A 23297-nucleotide genomic window follows, 5' to 3' on the forward strand; every position below is an offset into this window, starting at 1 on the left:
CCAAAATATGTTGCATATTTCCTAATATTGTCCTACTATAGTAACTGCATGTATATAGAAAGTAAAGCATACAATAGCTATATGCTGTAATAATTAATTAGTGCATAATTTTGGAGATATCAAAATTATATCAAAAAGCATAATTATTGAAAACATGCTAATTTTCAAAAATCAATAAAAGTGTAATATTTTAGTTAACTCGTTTTACACATAAATTACACATAGTATACACTTCTACTGTGAAACACAGGTATTCACCCTAATGTTTAATATAAATTATAGTGCGATTTGTTTTTATGAAAAACCCCACAAATAAACACAAAGTGGCAACATTTTGCACATTATAGAACTTGACCTTTTAAAGATCCCCTGTATTGTTTTTAAAAGTTCCTTCTGCACACCAGATATATACAAACTCTGGAGGTGACATCCTAGCTTTGTTTATATCGCTCCAAAGTATGGATTAATTTTTCTTCGCTTTGTATAGGTAGACACGACCCAATCTGCCCATAAAGTCTATTCACCTACTAGCGATATCTGCGTCCATTGTAAAATGTAATGCAGCGCAGTTGCAAAGCACATAACATGATTATACACGTTGCCCTTTCTCAGCCAGACGAAATAGTTGTAAAGGAGGAATGAATGGATTTTGCTTCTCAAAATGAAATGCCTTCTTTTGTTTTGGCTGTTCTCACCGAGGTTAGCAGGGGCAATGCACGGTGTTATTTGCTTTCTAAACGCAGAAGTTCCAATCACTGTATTAAAAGAGCAATTCAAAATTAGACAAAATAATAAACACTATAATTGTGTTTAAAACAGCAACATAATAACAGTTTTACTGCAATTACCTAGACATTCCGGGGCTTTAAGCGTACATTATGTCTGTTTCACTTAGCAGCAAATAAAGCAGAGAGTTAACTCCGCCTTGGGTCTCTGCTTATTCTTACATTATCTGCACCTTTAAATCTTTTCAATAATAGTTTCTAATTGTTCTACAGATATAATCATTTGTCAGGATGCATTTTGTTTTCTCTTGTGTGAAAGCATGTTCTAACAAAGTACCCTACTTCTCTGGGAAAATACATAGCAAACCATCAAAACTAAGCAAGTATATTCTGCATAGGCTGTGCAGTGTCTTTTAATATAATGTTAGCTGGACTTGCATTATTAATTGCGTTCTTGCCTTCAACCCATGATTTCACTTTGTCTCAGATAGGCATACATGAAAACAGCAAGTCAGAGTCTTTAACGGCACGACAGAAATTGAATGTAAGTAGGAGCAGGAAATAGGCACATACAAACCTTTTTTCAGAACTGCAGCCCGTTCTATCCCCAACGTTTGTGATTTATTTAATTAAGAGGGGACTGCAGCGATTCCAAGTAGGTGGTGTCTCCCGATTAACCGTTGGTCCGTTCTGTCATGTCTGTTCTGACACAAGCTGAAGTTGACTGCCAAAAGTGCTATAAAACCGCAGGTCAGTCTAGAACTGTTTTCGGTTCTCCTAGACGCGCCGTGTTCAATTATAGCCTTAAAAGCCCTAATACAAGTGCAAGAATTTGTTTGCCATCAAACAGAGGCGGGGCGAACCTCTGCAATGGTGGCGCCTTTGTTATCTCAAAGTCGCTGAAATCCTTTATACATTCCTTTTGTCTGGGAAAGGGGGAAATAGATTTTAATATCAAGAATTGAAAGGGAGGGAGAAGGGAGATGAACAGTGCTCAGAGAGCAAAATAGCCTCTCTTTTTTTTTTTTTTTTTTTTGGAAAAAGGTTAAAGGGGAAACTAAATAAAGGCAAAAGTGTAGAATTAAGAAAGAAGTCTAAGCATGGATGCTGCAGAGTACTTCTGCGGCTTAAAAACATTTTTACAATCCCCAAACGACAATGGAGTCTTCAGGTAGCACTTTGATGACATGCATATCTCTTACTTCCATCCACTTTCTGGCAACTATGTCAAGTTTGAAGATTAATTAATAATTTCAAGTTCAGCTCACAAACACTGAGGGAGCATAAAAGTTCTTGCAGCACACCAAAATAAAGAGTTCATTAAAGGGATATGTCCAGAGCATTTGATTTGTGATTCGTAACCCTTGTAAAATAAAAAAGGCATATAAACATTAACGCTAATAAATTAGTTTACTCCACTACAAAGTAATTACTTGATAATGTTGATATTTACAGCTTGAATTCAAATGTAATAGTTAACTATAATTTAGCGAAAATACATAATGAGAATATTTAGTCAGTGCACAACATAAGATTTGTTATTGTCAGTTACGATAAGCTATGCAATAAATAAACAAATCAATGTTGACATTTAAATAGCGAAGATCTCCAAAATTTGCAATAGAACTTTCCCCTGATATATATAAATATTTCCACTACATTGTGGACCTAGAAAAATTCAAAATGTTGTTGTCTTATTATTTTTAGATTTCCTTCCATTGCTCACCCAGGTCCACAGGAACAGAGATGGTGAAATATTTCCAATTTCTTAATTACGCCAACTTCACAGTAGTTGTTTGTGGCCTTAGTGTAATTCTGTTTTGCTGTTTTGACTAAAATGAGCCAGAACCTAAATATTTCTTTTCCTTCTGATATCGATCAGCAGAATAGAAAAAATATTCCCCCCCCCCTCAACAGTGTAAGGTTGTTCATGCCTCAAAAGGTGCTGGCTTATTTCTCTGTTTTCTTTGGCAAAGATCATTCGATGGGATGTGCATTTTTGTTGGCAGATAAACACCTTTTAGTCTCTGCCCTGTACAGACCGCTTTCCACATCAGCCCTTTCATGTAACAATAGTAAAAGCTTCTCTACGTTTTTAAAATAGATCTATCTGGATCTCAACCTCCAGCGATGGTCTGAAGAAAAAAGAAAAGTATCTGAGTGCTGCAAGTTTGTTTCTAGGGGTTAATAGGATATAAAATATTTTTAACTAGGCTTCTGGCAATTAAACATAGAATATTTGTGAAATCGGGATAGCCATTGGTTTCCCAGGTATTTAGCAGCACTGTTTAGGCAAACAGATCAGCCCTCTCTACCCAGTGGTCTGGAATTTAAAGGACTTCCTAACACTGAAATAAAGAAAGCAACGCTTTGGAGAAAAGGCAAAAAGGGAACCTGCATGATGGGAAAAAAATGTTATTAAATATCTCGAGCAAAACTTGGGTGAAACCGGACAGGGTATTTGAGGTTAATATGTTAAAAAGGGAAGGAAGACACTAAGCGCTTCGGAAGTGAACATGAATGCGAGCATGTAATCTATTCACCATGAAAATCAGTACAGACTTGACCCTGGCACATTCTTCCAAGCAAAAGCCTGCAGGGCGACTATCTTCTGCACAAACAAAAAAATATCGACCAATTGCTTTGGAAACATTCAATGCTAGAAATCAAATAGCAAGAAAAAATCAGTTAATTTCTTTTGATCTTCTTTTTGCAAATATACAAATTAAAAAGGTCTCACCTAACATGTGGGAATTGCTAATTCTTTCTACTCCACAGCGACCTGGTGCAATTGGTCAAACTAATAAGTAGGAAAAAGTGTCATGTGTCTTTTTGTCCTCTAAGGGTACACAAAGCAAACATGAGTTATATTTTAGATTACGTGCTTTTGGTGAGAATACCAAAGTGACGATCTGTTGCTTCCCTTGAGATGGCTACAAAGAAAAAAGGGCCCATACTTGCAGCTTGTCAATTTCAACATTTGGTCACATGACCAGCACCTCCCTGCTAAGGATGGGGATAGATTTCCACGTCAGCTTACGTCTCCAAATTTCTTACTTCACGGATCTGCTTCAAAGAGGCAGCTGCATTAGAGAATCATGTTAAGCTCAGCTAATGCGGAGAACCCGAGGTAGCCTAATGATGGATTTTGATGAGCGTGTTCCTTGTTCCTCTAACATGTATTTGCCAAGTTGTACTTACTACGTCTCGGGTCCTGATTTCTCCAGCCTCCCTTCTTTTTTGCCCCAGACCCCGTCTTCTCGCCCTATGACATATTCCTACTCTTCCAACCTACCCCAGGTCCAACCTGTGAGAGAAGTTACCTTCAGGGAGTATGCCATTGACCCCTCCAGTAAATGGCACCCCAGGAACAATCTGCCCCACTGCTACTCAGCAGAGGAGATCATGCACAGAGACTGCCTGCCTGCCACCAACACGGCTAGCATGGGCGAGATGTTCGGCAAAAACACAGCAAACGTCTACCACCCCACCACCAACGTCTCTTCCAATTTCTATAGCACGGTGGGGAGGAACGGGGTCCTGCCCCAGGCTTTCGATCAGTTTTTCGAGACGGCGTATGGCACCACGGAAAACCTGTCCTCAGCGGACTATTCGGGAGACAAGAATGGCGAGAAAATGCCTCCGACAGCTCCTGCAACTTCAAGTTCGGCAGGCGGCTGCGGCAGAGAGGCTGCAGCGGCAGCGGCGGCGGAGAAGGAGAGGCGGAGGAGGACAGAGAGCAGCAGCAGCCCGGAGTCATCTTCCGGCAACAATGAGGAGAAATCCAGCAGCTCCAGTACGTATAAAGGCAGCGCCCAAGCGCTTTATGAATGGGAGTTTGAAATCTAGCGCACCACCGCTGTTAAATTTTTATATGCTGTTTTATAAGCATATAAGGTTTATGAAGGGCCTTTAGATTTCCCCCAACAAAACTTTGTTATAAAAGGCAAGATCACGTGTTTAGTGCTGAAATTGGCCGTGAAATACCCACCGGCCAATGGATGCCTTAAAAAAAGCGTTCTCCTTCCCTTTTTTTTTTTTTTTTTTAATAATAATAAAAAGGGGGCTCTGTGGTCAACTCTTGAAAATATAATAACGTACGTTTGTGCCTGTAAAGTCACCAGAAAAGGATCCTGACTCCTTTGATATCAAGGTAATCCAGTGATTTTATAAAAGCCATGTGTTGCACCAGAAGTCTAGTTAGGGGCTGAATTCAAAGCCATCACCATGTTAACGATTGCACTAGCATAGTGTTTAGCAGATAAAGTAGCCGCCTGAACTGTAGCAATATATTAAAAGAAACAAATTAACCTAAAGCTGGCCTTTTTGTCTAAAGGAAGCCATTTTACTTAGGCATTATGGCAATTACGTGTTGCCTTCTGTCCAACAGTCTGTTACTTACAATTGTTATTCAATCTGTCAAAGTCTGATTTTTATATGTGTTTTTTAAAAGGCAAAGCAAGTAAACAACTTTGAAAAATACCTCTACAGTGGCCTGTACCAAAAAAGGAAGGGTTTTTTTTTTTAAAAAAGGGATAAGACCAATATTTAATTTAAAGAGCTTTTGAACCTTGAAAACCTTCCAGACAGAGCTACTCTGCGCACTGCGCTTTAAGCCTATTGTGGCACACTGAGAGACGACTTTGCCCTTCTAGCGTCATACCCGCATTTTAAAAAACAGCGGAGTCAGTCAGAATGCAAAGGTTTAGTAGCAGCCTTAGTCGCAGTGCCATTTCCACTGATTAAAAAAGGAGGGGAAACACATTCATGGAGATGTAAAGCCGGTATCTGTAGACAGAATAAAAAATCAATTGTAATGGTCTGGAGAAAGACTGGGGTTGAAAATGTGTTTACTAAAATGTGTTTACTAACGTAATGTCAGCTGAAGTGAACCCGGTGATTAACACAGAAATGTCTGTGTGCAGCTGTTTGTTTAGTCTGTCACTGCACGGTACCGAGCATCGCATATAGCCTTTGAAAAGTGCGGGCTCAAACAGTAAGGCAAGGTACTCTAATACTTGTTCTGTATTATGCCTGTCCTCGTTGCCGAAGTGACCCGTTGTTTGCCATCATTGCTTTTTCACATGAAGAAGTGTGTGCTCTGCATATTCCGTACCCTTTCCCCACAAAAAGGTCGGTAAGGTAAAGAGCTAGCCTGTAGAATAGGACCTAACCGTTATACCCATGGAGTAGGCAAAACACTTTACATAGTTGCCCCTTGACCGAGCTTTTTCCAGTACCAAGTTTCAAACACTTCTGCCTTTTTTCATTCCACAGGTGGACAACGTACCCGTAAAAAGAGATGCCCATACACCAAATATCAGATTAGAGAATTAGAAAGAGAATTCTTCTTCAGTGTCTATATAAACAAAGAGAAACGCCTCCAGCTTTCCCGAATGCTCAATTTGACCGACCGTCAAGTAAAAATATGGTTTCAAAACAGAAGAATGAAAGAAAAAAAAATTAACAGGGACCGATTACAATATTACTCAGCTAATCCACTACTTTAAAACTCATAGCGTTTTTCAAAATGAGATTAAATTCAAATTTCGCCCTTGACAAGGTCAAGCCACAGGGTTACATTTAAGAAGGAGGTGTGTAACTGACGGGACTATGAGAACTATGATTTTACATAAATGTAAATCAACTCTGGACTTTTAATTTTTTAATTTTTGATATTTACGTATCAACTGGAATCGATTTGATGTTGACACACATGGCTTCTAGCGCCAACAGGCCAGCCACAATCTTTGCTCTGAGTGCAAAATTCATACCTCTTACCTTTATAGACAGTTCCGTTCGTTCTGTTATGGTTTCAGTAATTAAAAGTGGGAACTGAACCTTTGCCTATTCACTGTTTAACTATTGTTTATCTTGTTCCTTTGTTTTACTGTGGAATGTGTGTGTGGAAATTACATGTCGAGTTTACGTGCTGAGGACCACTGCAAAATAAAGCTTCGCAAAATATTTTTTTTTCCTTCGGAAGAGAATTTCTATCTTAGAGCAGTGCTCCATTACTAATTGATTTAAATAAAATTAAATACATATTCCTTTACAAGGCCAATCAAGAAGGTTATAGTACAGACCAAGTGATGGAGATAATCGTGTTTTATTGGGTTCGGGGGGGAATGATATGAAAGACTTGATTATTTACTTTAAAAATATGTCAGGCATAAATTTGCCATATATCGTAAAGAAACAATCACTGAAAATAAAATGTTTAGCAGTTGTCATATTAGCTCTCGATTTATTTATAATAACTGTCTATACCTTGCCATCCCTTAGAAACTAATCATGATGTCCATATTTAAACGTTAAAAAATGGCAAAATGAATTCCAAAGTTTTAAAAGACAAAAATAAATAGAAAACTAAGATTCTGGCTTCTGGCGCACAAACTTTCTTCAGGAAATACCTGTGGAGAACGAGAGTATGGTAAATACCACACAACACTTAAATGTAACTTGGATTTGTGTAATACACTAACATTGAATCACCAAAATAATTTAATCTTCTGTTTCTTTAGAAGTTTGCTTGTAAGGAATTTATTCAGAAGCCGAACAATGTAAATATGATAATTTTGTTTTCATGTGTTGTTGTCTACTTTAAATGTCATGAGCTCTGCTTCGTCCCTCAGGCGACATATACAAAGAATCGATAGTTGTTTGGAGTTATTTTAAACATATACATATATATATATATATATAAATATATAAATATATATATTGTCCTGCAGGAACCAAAGCGAGAAAAATGCAATTAAAAATATTTAAAATTCTATATCAGTTTACAAAGGATACGATAATCTATCGTGAAGGTAATTTGCTGTTGAGAGTACGTGAATGTATATTTCATACAGGAACAGTGTTTTACAAGACTTGTAAATAAAAAAAAAACATTACCTATTTTGTTTTAATACATTTTTTACATATTTTTTTCCTTTGGGATGAGAGGGTGCCTTTTTTTCTCTACATGAGCAACTAATTGGTGATAATTATTTTTGAACAATCAGCTTACCAAATGGATGTAATTTCTTTTTACACAGTTCACAAAATGCAATACCTTTGTATTACATCACTGTTTTCAATATCTATCATCTATATGTATATACAGTTTTCTTTTAATATGCGAAAGTATTTGGTTGCATGTATACAATGGAACAACGCACAAGGAAATAAAAAAATGGAAATTTATATTTTTATTCTGGTGCTACATTACTGTGTATTGTTTTAGCTAATCTAAATTTTACAATCAAAATCGACTGTGCAAGTTACATGCCTATTTTTTCTAATCCTTCACTATCAGCCAAAGCACAATGTTCACACTGGTGAATAAACTTGCAGACCGAGGCTCATTTAAATCTAAATTTCAATGGATTTCAAAAAAGGAAAAAATAATGCGTTTAGTAATTCACTGTAATTATCACTCCTTTGTTCTCAGCTGTAAAATACACACAAGACGATAACTTGCTATGTTCTAGGAATTAAAAATCTATTGTTTATTTCAGACCACACATGTCTGGACAAACCATTTAAAATTATTTTTAGTATCAGTAATGTTCGGGAATATTTTATCACCATAACCCTAAAGCGAAGTTTAAAATGAGCTGACATGTGTGCAAAGGAGTGAGAGCCCTAAGAACATTGTGTTCTTGGAAAAGCCTTCCATGTGTGAGAGTGGTGGAACTGGGCTGTACGAAATTGTCCTTGATCTCGAAGGGGGGAAAAACAAAAGTTGGGAAAACAATGTCTAGATGAGATTATGGTATGGAGAATGGCATTTTAATCTCTAATTCTTGTCCTAATCTTAATCAGGAAAAGAAAGTACATACTGTTTTTGAATTGTTTACTGGCTTTGAACTTCTGTATTGCTTTGGACATCACCCATAACCTTGAGGTGAAGGGCTAAATGGCTCTGGACCTCTGGTTGACAACCCCCACCCAGTCAGACAACGTCTCGTCAAAGGATTTTCTTTTTAAAAGGAGGAAAGGGGCAGTTTGCTTGCTTGTTTGTTTGTTTGTCTAGAATGCTACAATAGTATGAAAGTTTTAAAACAGATGGACGGATAGATACAGACAGAGAGAGAGAAAGAGAAAGAGAGAGAGAGAGAGAGAGAGAAATAGATGAATGGCAATGAGTGTTTAGCAAGAAGCTTCCTTTCCTAGTTAAAAATTAACTGATATTCATGGCTACTCCTGGAGGCAGTTGAGCCATGGCGTTTCTCTGGTTGGGATTTGATTTCCTAACCCAATAAAAACACATCCTCTGTGTTGCTGTGACAATGTGATTATAAAAAGTGTCCATGACTTGTTCATTTGCATATATGGAATGCCCTGCTATAAACTAAGGAGAGGTTCTACAGCAATTTCTTAGAGAAATTAGATCTGAATAACACTTGTCTGGACACCTTCTCTAGCATCCTTTTATTGGAATAGTGAGTCTGAATTAGTTAGTCAGTCACTGTTCCTCAGGTGCTCGATTGCCACAAGATGGCGTGCTTCAGATCAATGTCAAAGCCGCAGCGGGAGAAGAGAACCCCTGGAAAAAAAAATCTTGGCCTTTGTTCACTTTACATTCTAGCAGCAGCACGTTAAATTATTGCACTTTCTATGCTACGGTTGGCAAAAGTAGCTTCGGTGGATTGCTTACTTGACACATGAAGTTAAACATTTCGCAAGGCATTCCTGAAAAATTTAATCCCGATTGACTTTGGTTTAGAAAAAGCATGAAGGTAAGTGCTTAGATCTGCCCTATGTACAGAAATTAAAATGGAATGGGCTGTTATCAAACTAGTTCTTGAAAAGTTTGCATGAGCTTTATTTGTTTTGTTTCCGTTAAGCATTTTGGAGGAGAACTATAGGGAGGAAAACTATTCCAAAAAATTGGTGGTTAAACTTAATACATGAAAGAATATTTAAGAGACTTTCTAAGTTTTAATTGACTATTTTTTTTACTTAATAAAGTTTTGGCTAACAGTATGGAAAAATCCACTTTATGGGGAAAAATTTTCAGAAGAATCCTGTAGATTTCTTCTAATTATACAAATAGTTGCACTGGAAATATGATGAAACTTGACATTTATGTGTAGAACACCAAGGGTCTTCAGTCAAATAGAGCTATGATAACATACACTGAAAATGACAGGTAATTTTGATGTTCTTATTGGACTTGAACCGTAGTTTGCTTATTGGTCAAAATTTTAATGGAATGGCTAGGACAATGTTTAAAAACGTCACTATTCTGAAGCAAACTTTACTCTTTTCTTAGTTGCAGCTGGCAATAGATGTTGGTAAACGTATAGTTAAAGTCACTTGCACAAGGAATAAAATATTTGATTGCGTATTAAGTCAATGTTTGAATAAGACTAACTTTGAAATATTCACTATCTAGCTATCGCAGATAGAACACTGTTGCAGAGGGATATAGGTCAAACATCCCCATTTTCTAAGGCATGAGTTGGGATGTAGTCTCTAAAGTATCTTCCACGTGTAATTTAGCAGCTACTTCTGGTTATTTCTCCTGTTTCTACAGTTCCACGAGTCTTTAGTAAGTCTGTATTTGAAAAATGTGTGGCTCTATGTGAATTCACTAGTTTAGCCGCACATTTCAATACACATGGCACTATAGTCTGAGTACTTTGCTTTTAAATATCAGATTCAAACACAGTTAACTTACACTTTGCTTTCTGATACTTAATACTATGCAATCGAAAAAAGAGACTAATGAACCTGGTCTGCAATATTACACGAAAAGATCATTTAAAAAGTAGTTAGAGAAATGTTGAGTGAATTGTTAAAAACCCACATGCAATCATTATAGAGTGTATTTTAGATCACTATCAGAATCTATGTATTAATTAAGCAAATATATTACATTAAAAGTACAAGAATTTTGATCTTTTTTTTACTTCCGCGGATAGGCGTCAATGCTTAAAAAGGCACCTCAAAATAAAGCAGGACGAATACCGAAAGCCCTTTTAGTAAATTCTATTTTACACCACTCCGATTAGGCTCAGCATATTTGATAAAATATTTTCCTTGTTGTTCCCTTCCCCCATTCAGTACTCAAATGAATAAATCAAAGAGACCCCAGCAGTAGTTAAAGCGCCCTCTGGTTACAAATTGTTTACTGATGGCCTTGGTCACAGGACAATATTGAAAAAAAAACCAAGCTTGCTTCTTACAATAACTGTTTATTATTTCACATGGTTTGGGATAGCGTGTTTTGGAGGAAAGAGTCTAAAAGAAGCTCAGTATTTACTTTGCGTTAATTAATCATGGACACAATTCTATTTCGCGTGCTAGTGATACCACTTCCTATACTAAGGCGAGGTTTTTCATAATGTTTTGTCACACCCTTTTCATCTAATGGTCTAAAATTGCAATTTGAGGCCAATGTCTACCTAGCCATCTAGCTAGCTAGCTCTCAAGCTGCCTCCACCTCGAAAAGGGAAATTTATACTTTACATCAAAACTGTATTTAAAGATAAGGTAGTCACAAAAAAAGACAGTAGCTATATAACTTGAAATGTTTAATATTACTGTCTGTCCTAAATCTACATTAAAAGTCAGATCTCTACTTCTGTACCCTATTAAGGGCTACATAGACGTTAGAAAGCACTAGAAGGCAGCGTTCTCACGGAGGTTAGTGAATAGGTAAATCCTTAAAAATGGTTCTGGTGTAATTTTTTATACTGTATAGTAATCATAGGGGTCTAAACTTCGGAAAGGGCTCATCAGAGTTATGTGCAAAATACATTGCTAATCAAAATTAGTAAAATGGCACACAAAATATAAAATATATTCAGATGATAGAAGGCCTTCAGGCGGCTGTAATACAAATTAAATTTCAACCTAAATTTCAAAAAGGATAACCTGCTAAAACATCCCAAGGTTCATTTTGTCCCTTACAACGTGAAACAATTTCTAGTAAAGATAAAAATTAGTGAGCTAGTCATTTATCACCTTTCTTGGCATAGACACGGTTTCTAAACCTCCTGATTGAAAGCCGCCTACTTTGGACCAAATCCAGAAAGAAAAGTAAATCTGGCACACATACACGGTCCTGACAACTGACAGTTCTAATATTAAATAAGTATTCACTGACTGCATTAGTTTTTTGAGATTTATACAATGTAATCTACCTCTATATACTCATATAGGCGGCGTACACACGCCCATGACAAACTTCAGGAAGATTTACATTTTAGCATATTGCAATTTTCCCACGTCAGAAACAAAAGCATATTTTAATTAGCATACAAAATAGCATCAGCCGATTAACAGTGTTGTACCTTTTGCTTTGTCTAGGAAATAAGAAAGAGGTAAATCATTATTTAGCTTGCTACATTTCAAAATTTCGAACCAGAGTTTGCATGTGGGTGAGCTGTCCTTTTTAATTTATTTCTTTTAGTTTTTAATTTTTAGCCTAACAAATAAAAGAGTTTAACGACTCTACTAATACATCCATTACACTTTTCTTAGATCGATAAAGTTTTATTTTGATCTCGTCGTCTGTGTATTCAATTAATTTAGATTCTCCACCAAACAACACTTTTACTTGCTTTGATGCTTATTAAACTGTACTTGCTTATTTGTATTTACCTCCAGATGGTTTTGCTTATATAAACAGAATTAAGAAGAAACTATTTCTCGTCCCTTGGAATACACAATATTATTCAAAATTTCTTTAAAGTCGGGGTTAATCTTCAAGAGACACATTGTTAAGGGTTTAAAATGTAGTAGCTACACACGATGCATGCCAAATTAGTTTAGTTTATCCAAAATTGGCCATTATCTTTTATAGGTAAGAATCAAGTGAACATTATTAGTTTTACTTCACTGGGTTTGATGATGTTAGTTACTATTTGCCTTGGCCTTGTTAGCGATTAAAGAAAGCACAGATAATACACAGCCGAGTTGAGTTCATGATCTAGACTAAGTGCTTTGACCATCAAAGCAACACTGTTCATTACTATAAACAAAACAATAAAGGGCATAGATTTCTGTTTCCTGTTGCAAGTTATTCGTGAATAACTATCCTTTGGGTTAAAGTAATCAGCATTACTAATGCTAAAAAACAACCCCTCTGTGGCAGATCTTTTGCTACAAAGGATAAAAGAAAGAATTGGGTTAAAACCTGTTTTCTTTTTTTGATTAGTCTGTGTCCTGTATTTCATCTCCCTGATTTCTTTGCTTTAGCTTTTTTTAAAAAGGCAAATCCAATTCTTGTTATAAAATGTGCAATTATTTTATTTAGGCTGACAAGGATTTTACATACTTTTTCTATCATCCTTTTTCACTTTATTCCAAAGCTAATTTAAATTTTAAAAGCTAGCTGGTTATTTAAAAAAAAAAACAGTTTTGGAAGGATTTCAAGCGTTACCCTTCTATTAGTATAGTTTATAGATTTGCAATCCATTTCTATTTAATTTGGCAAATACAAAATAAACATGCCGCAATAGCAGACTCCCCCGGTGTAAATTTTATACCTGATTTGTGAAGAGAAATACATTTGGAACGTGGAACTAAGGGTCACATTTCATTTTATTTAGATCTGTATTTATAACTTTAAGCCTATTGATAATAACCTTCCTGTATACTAGCCAATAAACTGGTTCCTTATATGGTATTAATTTTGTTAGCAGTGATATGGCCCTCACAGGAATCTGATAAGGGTTTGTCTATCACACATTAACACAATGTGGGGTAAGTCGAGTTTGGGAAATACACACAATATTACAGCAGGAAAAGAAAAAAATAGAGGGGTTCCGATAGGCTGCTTGATGTCCCCAGATCACTGCATCCGACCATTACGTCCAGCTTGGCAGTCGTATGTAAGCAACGGTATAATGCTCATTAGATAACATTTGAAAAATAAGCAGCATTTCCATAAAGATTTTATGGGCACTGCAAAGTTGTAACAACCTCTACCAGCTCACAGGTTTTCCAGCTGACAGGGAAAGAACCTTAGGAGGGCCCCTTCAGCTTAATTTGCCCATGGAAACTAACATTTGTGTCCCGCTGTTTTCTGTACGTTTCAAAATAACTTGTCTAGGGGAATGTCAAAATGTGGAAAGGAATTGCCTCGTTGTAGGCAAACACTGAAATATTAAACCACGTGAGGCTCGACAGATCAATAGATAGAGGGGAAATGTACAGAGTACAGTTGACACTGTTATTCTTGTAATATTCTCCTAGATGCTTTGAACGCCAAGGGTATGCGCTGCAGGAGTGTATGGCTGAACGCCTGCCGGTTCTGACTGACACAGTCAAGCGTGGTCAGAAAGGAAGCCAAATGACCACTTTAACTGTTTCCTTGGCATTCTTATTGGTTACGGCTGGCTTTATGGCAGAGCTGGGTGCCAGAATGAGGCGAGCATTAAGATTTAACGAGCAATATTTATTTTTCAAACGGTTATTGGTACTCATCGGGAAGCCAAGACAACCGATCCTTTGCTTCTAGGATCTGAGAATCAGCTTTGTGTTTTACACAGAAGACCCATATGCTAAGCGGGAATGTGTCACCGAATGCTTTTAAAAATATTTAAAAATCCCACGCAGCCATAGACCTTGCACAAAATACCATAATTTTCTCCAAGTCAGTTGTATGATTTTAAAATAGCATAAATGAGAGATGATATAGCTTTAAGTGAACCATCGTCCAGCTATTTCATTAGAAAGTCTATCTAACGCTCCGTCTGCATGCCTGTCTGTCTGCGCTCTGCCTAGGGGCTCCGCTACAATTACATATTGGCTGTACAGCATTGTCTAATATCCCAGGATTAGTTGTCTTAGTATTTTACTGAGGAAATGGACGGTACATTTTCACAGATTCATAGCGAATCATCCACATGAGAAAATTTAAAACATAATTACCAACATATAAACACATAGGGCGGGTGGTATCATGTGGGAAACCATTTTCATTGTGTAGATTTGGATTCTTTCTGTGACGTCTATCTTTTCATTTGAAATGTAAACCAGATTTAGGGAAAAATCCAAAGTGAACCATAGTATGAGAAGATGCAATCACAATACCAGTTCTGCCCCAATGGCATTAGTTATTAATTGATTCTTCAGTACTCTAGCCAACAACTGTTTATCTCTAGTACATTTCCGATTAGTTTACAGTAATTCACATTGGTGTTGATGTTATTCTGGAAATTGCTAATTTCTTCATAATTTAAGGCTACAGGAGCCAGAATCCTTTATAACGTCAAATGGCGCAAGATAAATAAGAACAATTTTTAAAAAGTAGACAATCAAATAAAATGTCACAGACTAGCAGTAAAAACAGGGGATTCCTGGCTTTATTAATATCATCACAAACACATGCTGTGCAACGAGGCGAGCACGCCTTACTTCCGGAAAGCCCAACTGTAGGAAAAGAAGTGATAATAAAAGGTTCATTTATATACCGTTTCATGTTAGGTAATAATAAACATCAGACTGCTCTGCTACTTTATAGCAGTGAATGTGATAATAGAAGAGTATAAAGTATGCTAACACTAAAATAAGGTAGGAAATGGTTGTATACTTTTCAGTATGCAACTGTATCTCCTCATACACGTATACCCTATATCTACCTATAGATATAGGTAGATTTAGGTGTGCGTCTATATGGAAATAGATATTACACATTAATATACATATATATTCTAAATACAGAGGTCGACCTGAGACCAGCTCTCTGCATACGAAACCAAACTGGGAGGGGTTGCTAGTAGGGCTTGGGTTTCCATTGGCTGTAAGCATTTGCCGTGGTGCGGGGGTATCTCTAATCATATTCAGCATGTTTTGCACAAGAAATGTCAGCCAGAAAGGGCTATCGGCTCCCTTCGCCAAATTATTCCACAACAATGTCATGCTCAGAGAGCCCGGCTGCAAACTCTTTTTTGGTAGACTCCTTGATCAGCTCAGGCAGAGGGGAAGGAGGAGGAGGAGGAGGCGGAGGAGGAGGAGGCGGCGGCGGCTACTATCCCAACAGTAGTGTCTTTTTGCCACAGGCGTCCGATTTGTCCTATGGGCTGCAAAGCTGCGGACTTTTCCCAGTTTTGAGCAAACGCAATGAAGGTGCTGCTCAAAGCATGGTCCCCACTTCTCATCCCTACATGTCAGGGATGGAGGTCTGGCTAGAGCCCCCAAGGTCCTGTCGCCTGGAAGAGCCTGAAAGCCAGCAGGCTACCTCCTGCTCTTTTGCTCAAAACATTAAAGAGGAGAGCTCTTACTGCCTCTATGATTCAGACAAATGTCCTAAAGGTGCAGCTGCCACAGATCTATCTACTTTTCCAAGGTTAAACGCTGAGGTCTGTCCCATGAGCAACGCTAGTGGGGTTCCTGTCCCAGGCTACTTCCGCTTGTCTCAAGCTTATGGCACTTCCAAGAGCTACAATGCTGGGCAAGTTGTTGCTTCCCAGTTCACACCGCAGCCCCAAGTTCGTTTTGATGCGGCTCCATCTTTGCCTTCAGTCCCAACAGAAGCGGGGAGGACAGAGACCGAGGAGGCTTCCCCCAACACCTTGGCTTGCGTCTCCCAGAGGGAGGAAGACGCTCAGGCTTCGCCTTCGACCGCAGAAGAACTCTCCCCAGCTCCGTCAGAAAGCAGCAAACACTCTCCTGAGAAAGAACCCATAGGTAAGCAAATAAAAGCCCTGTGAGGATGATAGTTACATCACAAATGGAAAGGAGGATTCGAGCAGCCTGCAGAGCTGGCAAGAAGCGCCGCTCAGACTGACCTTCTGAACTTTTTAATATTTGGGCGTGGGGATGTAGTAAAAATTAATGTCCATCCTATAGTTTAAATGTTAAAGCCTCCGCTCTGGGCAAGCCGTAACTTGCATGCGGTTTGAACATATAGAAAAACAGAGATCCATCTTCCCAGATGATGTGAGGGTGCCTAAGAGATAACATAGATGTTTGTAAAGCATCCAAAATAAGCAATAGGCAGTGCCAATAAATAAACCTATTAACGGGGTAAGTTATATTTTACGATCCAGAATGCTTTTCAAAATAACTGGCGCGTTGAAATGTTCTTTCTATGAACTGCTATCAAATTAGACTGATGAATGCTCCACGAATATCCTTCAGTGTCTTCAACAGATAACAAGGCTGTTATTATTTATTATTGTGATCCCTTGGCAAAAATAAAGCCCTAGTGGGCGATATTGTCAGACTTTTAAGTTGCTGATTATTTTACAGTTGATTTTTTTTAGATATAATACAGTTGCTCTATTAAACAAAAAAGGAAAAACAAAACCATCACCTACCCCACTAACAAATCAATATCTAAATAATAGCAACAAACACCTACGAAGGTACCTTAGTTTGTTTTTAAAACTGGGTAGAAGCTTCCTAGTTAAGAGGAAAATAAGGCGAAATAGCTCATCTTGTCTTCCAGCTGCAAAGCTCGCTTATAAAGTTTAAATCCGCAGTTTTTGCTGGAGCAGTTTTGAAAAACAGAAAGAATAAACTAAACTGCAATACGAGGGTTGGGAGGGGGATCCATTTAAAAAGCCACTTCCATTAAATTAACTGACCACTAACGTATCTCTATCACTGTAGGAGCCAACAATTCGTTTCATTAGGAAAATGGAAACTCAGGCATTCAGTTTTAATGATCTCCGCGGGCTTTTGGAGGCTAGATTTTTAAAGGAAACGCCAGCTACTCTAAACAAGAGGCTGAGGTGCCCACAAGGACTCCCTAAATTAGAACTATGACTAGGGGGCCAACTTGAGGAACCCCTTTGCCTCGTGTCATCTGGTAATGTCCCTTTTTTACTTTCTTAAAACTAGGCAATTCAAAAGGAGAAAATGCAGCAAACTGGCTAACCGCAAAAAGTGGCAGAAAGAAACGATGCCCCTATACCAAGCACCAAACTCTGGAGCTGGAAAAGGAGTTTCTATTCAATATGTACCTGACTCGTGAGCGTCGCCTAGAGATCAGCCGCACAGTCCACCTAACAGACAGACAAGTTAAAATCTGGTTTCAGAACCGCAGAATGAAACTGAAGAAAATGAACAGAGAGAATAGAATTCGGGAGCTCACAGCAAACTTTAATTTTTCTTGATAAACCTATTAACACATTTTTTTATGGTTTAAAGAGCCAGTATCATTTTCCTAGGCTTTAGTAATCTGCACCTGTATGGATTAAGGATTTTATACATTCTCAGTGTGTCCATAACTTCTTTATAGCTATTTTTTTTTGGGGGGGGAGCCATAATGATGCATAAAATTCTGTGTGTGTGCCGCCCTTGTTCCATTGCAATTGCCTTGATGTTATTTGCTTCTTTAACCATGAAACAGAGACATATGAGTTCAAGAGCTGCAAATATTTTTTCCACTTGAAAAAGTAAGCAAACCCGGTTAAAGGCGAGTTTCAATTTTAAACAATAAAGGGTATATGTGGACGGTGTGTAGCTTAATAACGAAAAACTGAAGCCTTACCAGAGTTCTATGTAAAGGGACTTAAACTTCCCCCCCCCCCCCAAATGGCAGGAGTTCCAATAATTAAATGCAGGCATACTTTAAAAGAAGGGCTTCGGGGGAACTGGTGTTAGGCTCTGTTTTCTTTTTCTTTTCCTTCAACGTAACAACCAGTATCTGAAGCTTTAAAATTGGCCAGGAAAATGAGACCTCTTCTCTTTAAGGATATAAAAGATCTCGTGTTGCTTATGGACTAAATTATTACACTTACCTCTGAATTTCACCCACTCTGTCTGGTGTAGATATTGACCATAATGTAGTTTTGCTTAAATATGTGGAATTAGTGGATTTTTGTCTATAAATGACGTTACCGCTGGTAACGCAAGACAAGCACACAACAATCCCCCCCGTCTTGAGAAAAAAAATAGTCCCTTTTGCTAGCTAAGTTCATTGAACATCATAAGGACTTGCTGAGCCAAAGAGCGAGGCAGAATGTGTCCGTCTATTCTTTATACTGTGAAGTTACATGCATTAAAAAGGTCAAACGTGTAGGTGCAAAAAAGGGGGGGGGGAATATAAATACAGATATGTATAAATGTCTATTATTATAAAAATGACGGTACTGGTTTAAGCAAATGCATTCTATCATTATTATAAATGTTAGTTCTAGCTCTATCTAGTACTTACCTTAAATCGGAATAAATTAATATTGTAATGCTGCTGTGCGTGAAAAGACGATGTTTATGTTCTCATAGAAGAATAAAAGACGTGGAATGAATCCTTTTAATTTTACCTCTTTTTGTGACTGTTTATCCTCAGGTTCTACTTTATGTCTTCAAGAACTTTTACAACAGGAATAGTTGCCTAAACACCCTGCAATTACTTTAGGAATCTATTTAAATATTACCTAGACGGTCGTAATTTGTCTGGGCCATATAGCAATGGTGCAGTAAGGTTTGTCGGCTTTTGTTCAGTTTTATGACTTGCTAGTATATCTGGATTGTTGCTGTCTTGGACGAGTGGTTTCAGTTGAGTGAGGAGCTGCATAGACAGAGGAAGCAAATTACTATTTCTTGAGTGTAGCGTATTGATTTTTTATTTTATTTTATTTTATTTTTTTGGAAAATAAAACACCTTGAAATATGCTGACGTCTTTGACTCCAAAGGACGGTGAAAAAACTAGCTTTAGCAGATGGCTCAGAAGAAAATCATAAAGGTGAGCACATGTAAATGAGGGTATTATTAAGGTCTTGTTCTTCTTATCAAACAGGTTCTAGCCATATTTACACATCAGTATCCTCTGCCTTTCTACCTGGCTGCATGTTGTCAGGCTTATTTAATATGCTTTCTCTTTTCTTACTGCATGTTTAAGTATTAAAGAGTTTTGCACTAGGGGGAAACAAAATATGGGGCCTGAATAAGGGCTACAGCTAATTCTTTCTTTCGGGCGGGGGCGGGGGGGGGGGGAGAGAGAGAGAGAGAGAGAGATAGACTTAACCCGGGCTTATGGCGAGTCTTTAGCTTTTTATGATGTACCATTACCGCGCACGGCTTTTCTTCACTTTTTCATGTGCATGGAGAATTAGAAGAAAAACTCACAAGAGATTATCTCCCTCCCCCCCACACACACACATTTTAAAGAATCCTATCCAGATTGGAGTCGGTGACCGGTGTAGGCTGTGGGGGAGCGAGGGGAGGTGGAATGTTTCGGTCACATTTCTGGTTTTATCTTTATAGCGGGATCCTTGCGTAAGGAACACGGCTATGGGGAGCGTAATCATTAGAGCACCGAGAACTGTTCTGTGGTTTAGGTAGTTTCATGTTGTTGGGGCTCCACCTTCCTCTCTGCAGCACGAAACTGCCTTAATTACTTCAGTTGAAATCATCACCAGGTATAATAGTGCGAGTTGGCTTACTACCGAAGAAATCTTACAGCTGAAGCTATCTGTAGGCGTCAAGTCCCAATGCCATTGTTTCCTATCTGCAACGAAGGCTTCATTCACTTCCCAATAAACAGCCAAGGGGAAAATCTCGGGGAGTTCTTCAAGGTTAGCTAGCTCTTGAGTAAGCCTGCTTGCTTATGGAATTTTTAAATGTATCTTGTAGACTCCATTCAAGGTCAGGTGCGCTTTACATTCTGCTCTGCAATTGTTCTGGGTTTTTTTTGGGGGGGGGGGTTGATTTTTAAATTGCGTTACAGTTTAATTGCGTGGCAATATTCATACACTCTGTTATCCTGAGTCCCTGTAACGTAGTGTCAATTTAAGTAAACAAAGGGACCGATTGCAACCAGACCAGATACAGAGTCTCGGGTTTTTTTTTGTTAAGATATTTTATGTCATTGTGTCACTTTTTAAATTTTTTTGCCTGCACACTGTTGCGTTATTCCGTGTCCATCTCTGCCTTGAGTGTTCCTAAAATCTAAATCTGCTTCTACATATGTCCAGGGATTAATCATAAATTACACAAAAGTACCTTACCGGAGGTGAACCGGTAACCAGAAGTGATTTAAAATCGGCCAAAACCCATTTCCCTATAGCTCACAAGGCCTCGGTTACGATCATTATTACAGTGTGTCCAGGCGCCGACATTCCATTGAGGCTGAATGAGCAACAGCGACCTCACTGGGCCTTGTGCAGGGGATCTAGGGCTGCCGGCTATTGTGTACACAGACCAAACAGAAATAGGAGCTGCAGCCCTTGTTTAGATCACAGGCACAACCTTTATCCTTAACGTACATGATCAAGATTTCTTCTGGCTGCAAGGACCTGGGAAGTATTTGAAAATTGAATATCCTTTTTGATCATTCGTTTTTAAACTATTCAGGGCTCAGATAGGCTACAGTGAATAAAAATAGTTTGGAAACTGGATTTTCACTGATTATGTAGATGTGTTATAATTAGATTCTCGTATGAAGGGATGCATTTACAAAGAAAGCGTCAAACCTTTAAATTGCAGACATATGACTCTGAGTGTATATGTCTGTATACACACTGCATGTATGACGATGTATACGTATGTATGTATGCTTGTATGTATGTATATATGTGTATATATATATATATATATAGCATAGTCTATCTATCGATCGATCGATCAAGTTATAGTGTGTGTACATAGGCTTGCCTCTGCTTTATTTAAAAATTTTAATGTATAATTCTAATTTCATGAGAACTTATCCCAAGTTCTATACAAATTTCCATTATAAAATTTCTGGAACTGGTTAGTTTTAAATGGAAATAAGTTATTTAAGAGGCGATCCAGCAATTTCCATTCAATCAAGACTGAAAATTCCTACAGACTGTTTATCCAAATGCGATAGCGTATATGCAAGCTTTATAGTGCATTAGTAGATAAATTGCATTTACTATTTCCCTTCAGTTAAAAAATAGCAATATCCTTTCTGTTACACTGGGTTTAAAAATCGCATCTAAATTGCAGCTTTACTGTTGTGATTATACAGATACGGAGGACAGAACCATTTTTTTAAATTTCTACAGATAAAATGTTCCTTTTCTAAATATCCCGAGATACAATATACACAGGCGAATTTTATATTAACTTTTTCTGGTGGTGACTATCTGTCTACGAGATTATGTTTCCTATAGTTTAAAATTAGTTGTGATGCAAACTATATTAAATTAATAATTTCAGTAGATATTAGAATTTAAAATTGATTAAAGAAAAACTCACCATAAAGGGGGGGAAAGAAAGGAGATCATACTGAGTGTTTTAGTCAGAAACCTACCTGAAAATAACGTTATTTATTATTTATTATTCTTGTAACTCCAGGTGTCTTTAAGTTTCCTAATGCTCCTTTAATCCTGCAGCGAGCAATTTTCGGAATACATAGGGTGTTTAACCCATATTCTTTTGCATTCTGTGTATGTGTGAGTAATCAAAAATGAAACACGCTGCAGCTTCAGAACCCAAATTCTAACACAAACATCCAGGACTCCTGGAGTTAAGATTATTTTTCTTAATGGAAAAAGGAAGTTCTGCAATCACATTTCACCCCAGTTGACTCAATAATAAATACAAATGACGTGGAGTTCCGTCTTTCAGTAATAGACATAGACTTGTTTTTCTATTGCGGTATGTCAGTACATGCATGAAAAAAAAAGAAGCTCTAAGGAGTACATAGAACTTTATTTGCATTTTAAAAAATGGTTTGAAAAGAACTGATTGCCATTCGCCTGGTCTGTCTTTAGGGTTTTTTTTTATTTTATTTTAGTTTTTCTGACTGTAATGTATTAAATAATAGTTTCATATGTACCTTGTGATTTCAAATCAGGATAGAAACTGTTGTTAAAAATTACATCTCAGTAAGCTTTCTGATGTAGTTGTTGGGAAAAGTTGAAAAGAAACAAAAATAGAGTGCGCTAGAGAGACCACATAGTGATGTAAAACTAATGAGAAACATATTTTTGCATGCAGAATATTCACACATGAATTTAATTATTATGCAGTTGCTCTGCCGTTTGCTGGTCTCTATGCTGAATAAGATTTTTCAAATGCAGTTGACAGAGATGTTTTCCCTCTCCCATTGGTTTCTTTTTCCTTGCAAGAACAGGAGATAAGCAGCACACACATAAACAGAAGAAGATAATGAAATCAATTCCCATACTTTCAAAAATTTCAGCCATTAGTTCAATTCATAATACTGCACTTGATCTGAGAGCCGTATCACTTTTTTTGTGTGTGGGGGGGATAGGGCTGTAACCCTCCGCTTAGTTTTCATGCTGTAGTGTGTGCACAGAAGTCAAAGAACGTGCCAGCCTAGATTTGCACATAAATTTGATTAATCAGAATGTGATATACAACATAATGCAAGTGCCCTTTTTACAGTACAACTGAGGAGAAGGGTGCCTTTCAGCGATGAGGAAGAGAATGCTTTTTCCCCTGCTGGTTTGGTGCATATTTAAGAATTAATCGTCTTGATAAACACTCCTCCCCCTCCTCCCCTCTCCCCTCTCTTCCTCTCTTGTTCTGGTTTAGATCCGTTCTAGATATAGTATTAGCTACATTTCAGGAAGGCAGGTCTAAAAATTTCTTCCGTGCAAACAGACGTAAGAGTGGAAATAGATTCAAACAGCTTAAATACATTCAAACAATTTGGTAGAGAAATCAACCACTGTATCTGTTCTATT

The 23297-nt window shown here is 37.6% G+C and overlaps 2 protein-coding genes across 2 annotated transcripts; both read left to right on the forward strand.

Annotated features, from left to right (window-relative positions):
* Positions 1–3786: 3786 nt before the first annotated feature.
* On the forward strand, positions 3787–7369 carry HOXA11 (homeobox A11). The gene is made up of 2 exons (XM_074945738.1): positions 3787–4521; positions 6003–7369. The coding sequence occupies exons 1-2, from the start codon at positions 3840–3842 to the stop codon at positions 6233–6235; spliced, it is 915 nt and encodes a 304-aa protein (XP_074801839.1). The 5' UTR covers positions 3787–3839; the 3' UTR covers positions 6236–7369.
* An 8163-nt stretch (positions 7370–15532) lies between these two features.
* HOXA10 (homeobox A10) lies at positions 15533–18901 on the forward strand. The gene is made up of 2 exons (XM_074945737.1): positions 15533–16358; positions 17517–18901. The coding sequence occupies exons 1-2, from the start codon at positions 15533–15535 to the stop codon at positions 17789–17791; spliced, it is 1101 nt and encodes a 366-aa protein (XP_074801838.1). The 3' UTR covers positions 17792–18901.
* The last annotated feature ends 4396 nt before the right edge of the window (positions 18902–23297 follow it).

Source organism: Natator depressus, chromosome 2 (assembly GCF_965152275.1).
Source record: "Natator depressus isolate rNatDep1 chromosome 2, rNatDep2.hap1, whole genome shotgun sequence".
Taxonomy (NCBI): Eukaryota; Metazoa; Chordata; order Testudines; family Cheloniidae; genus Natator; species Natator depressus.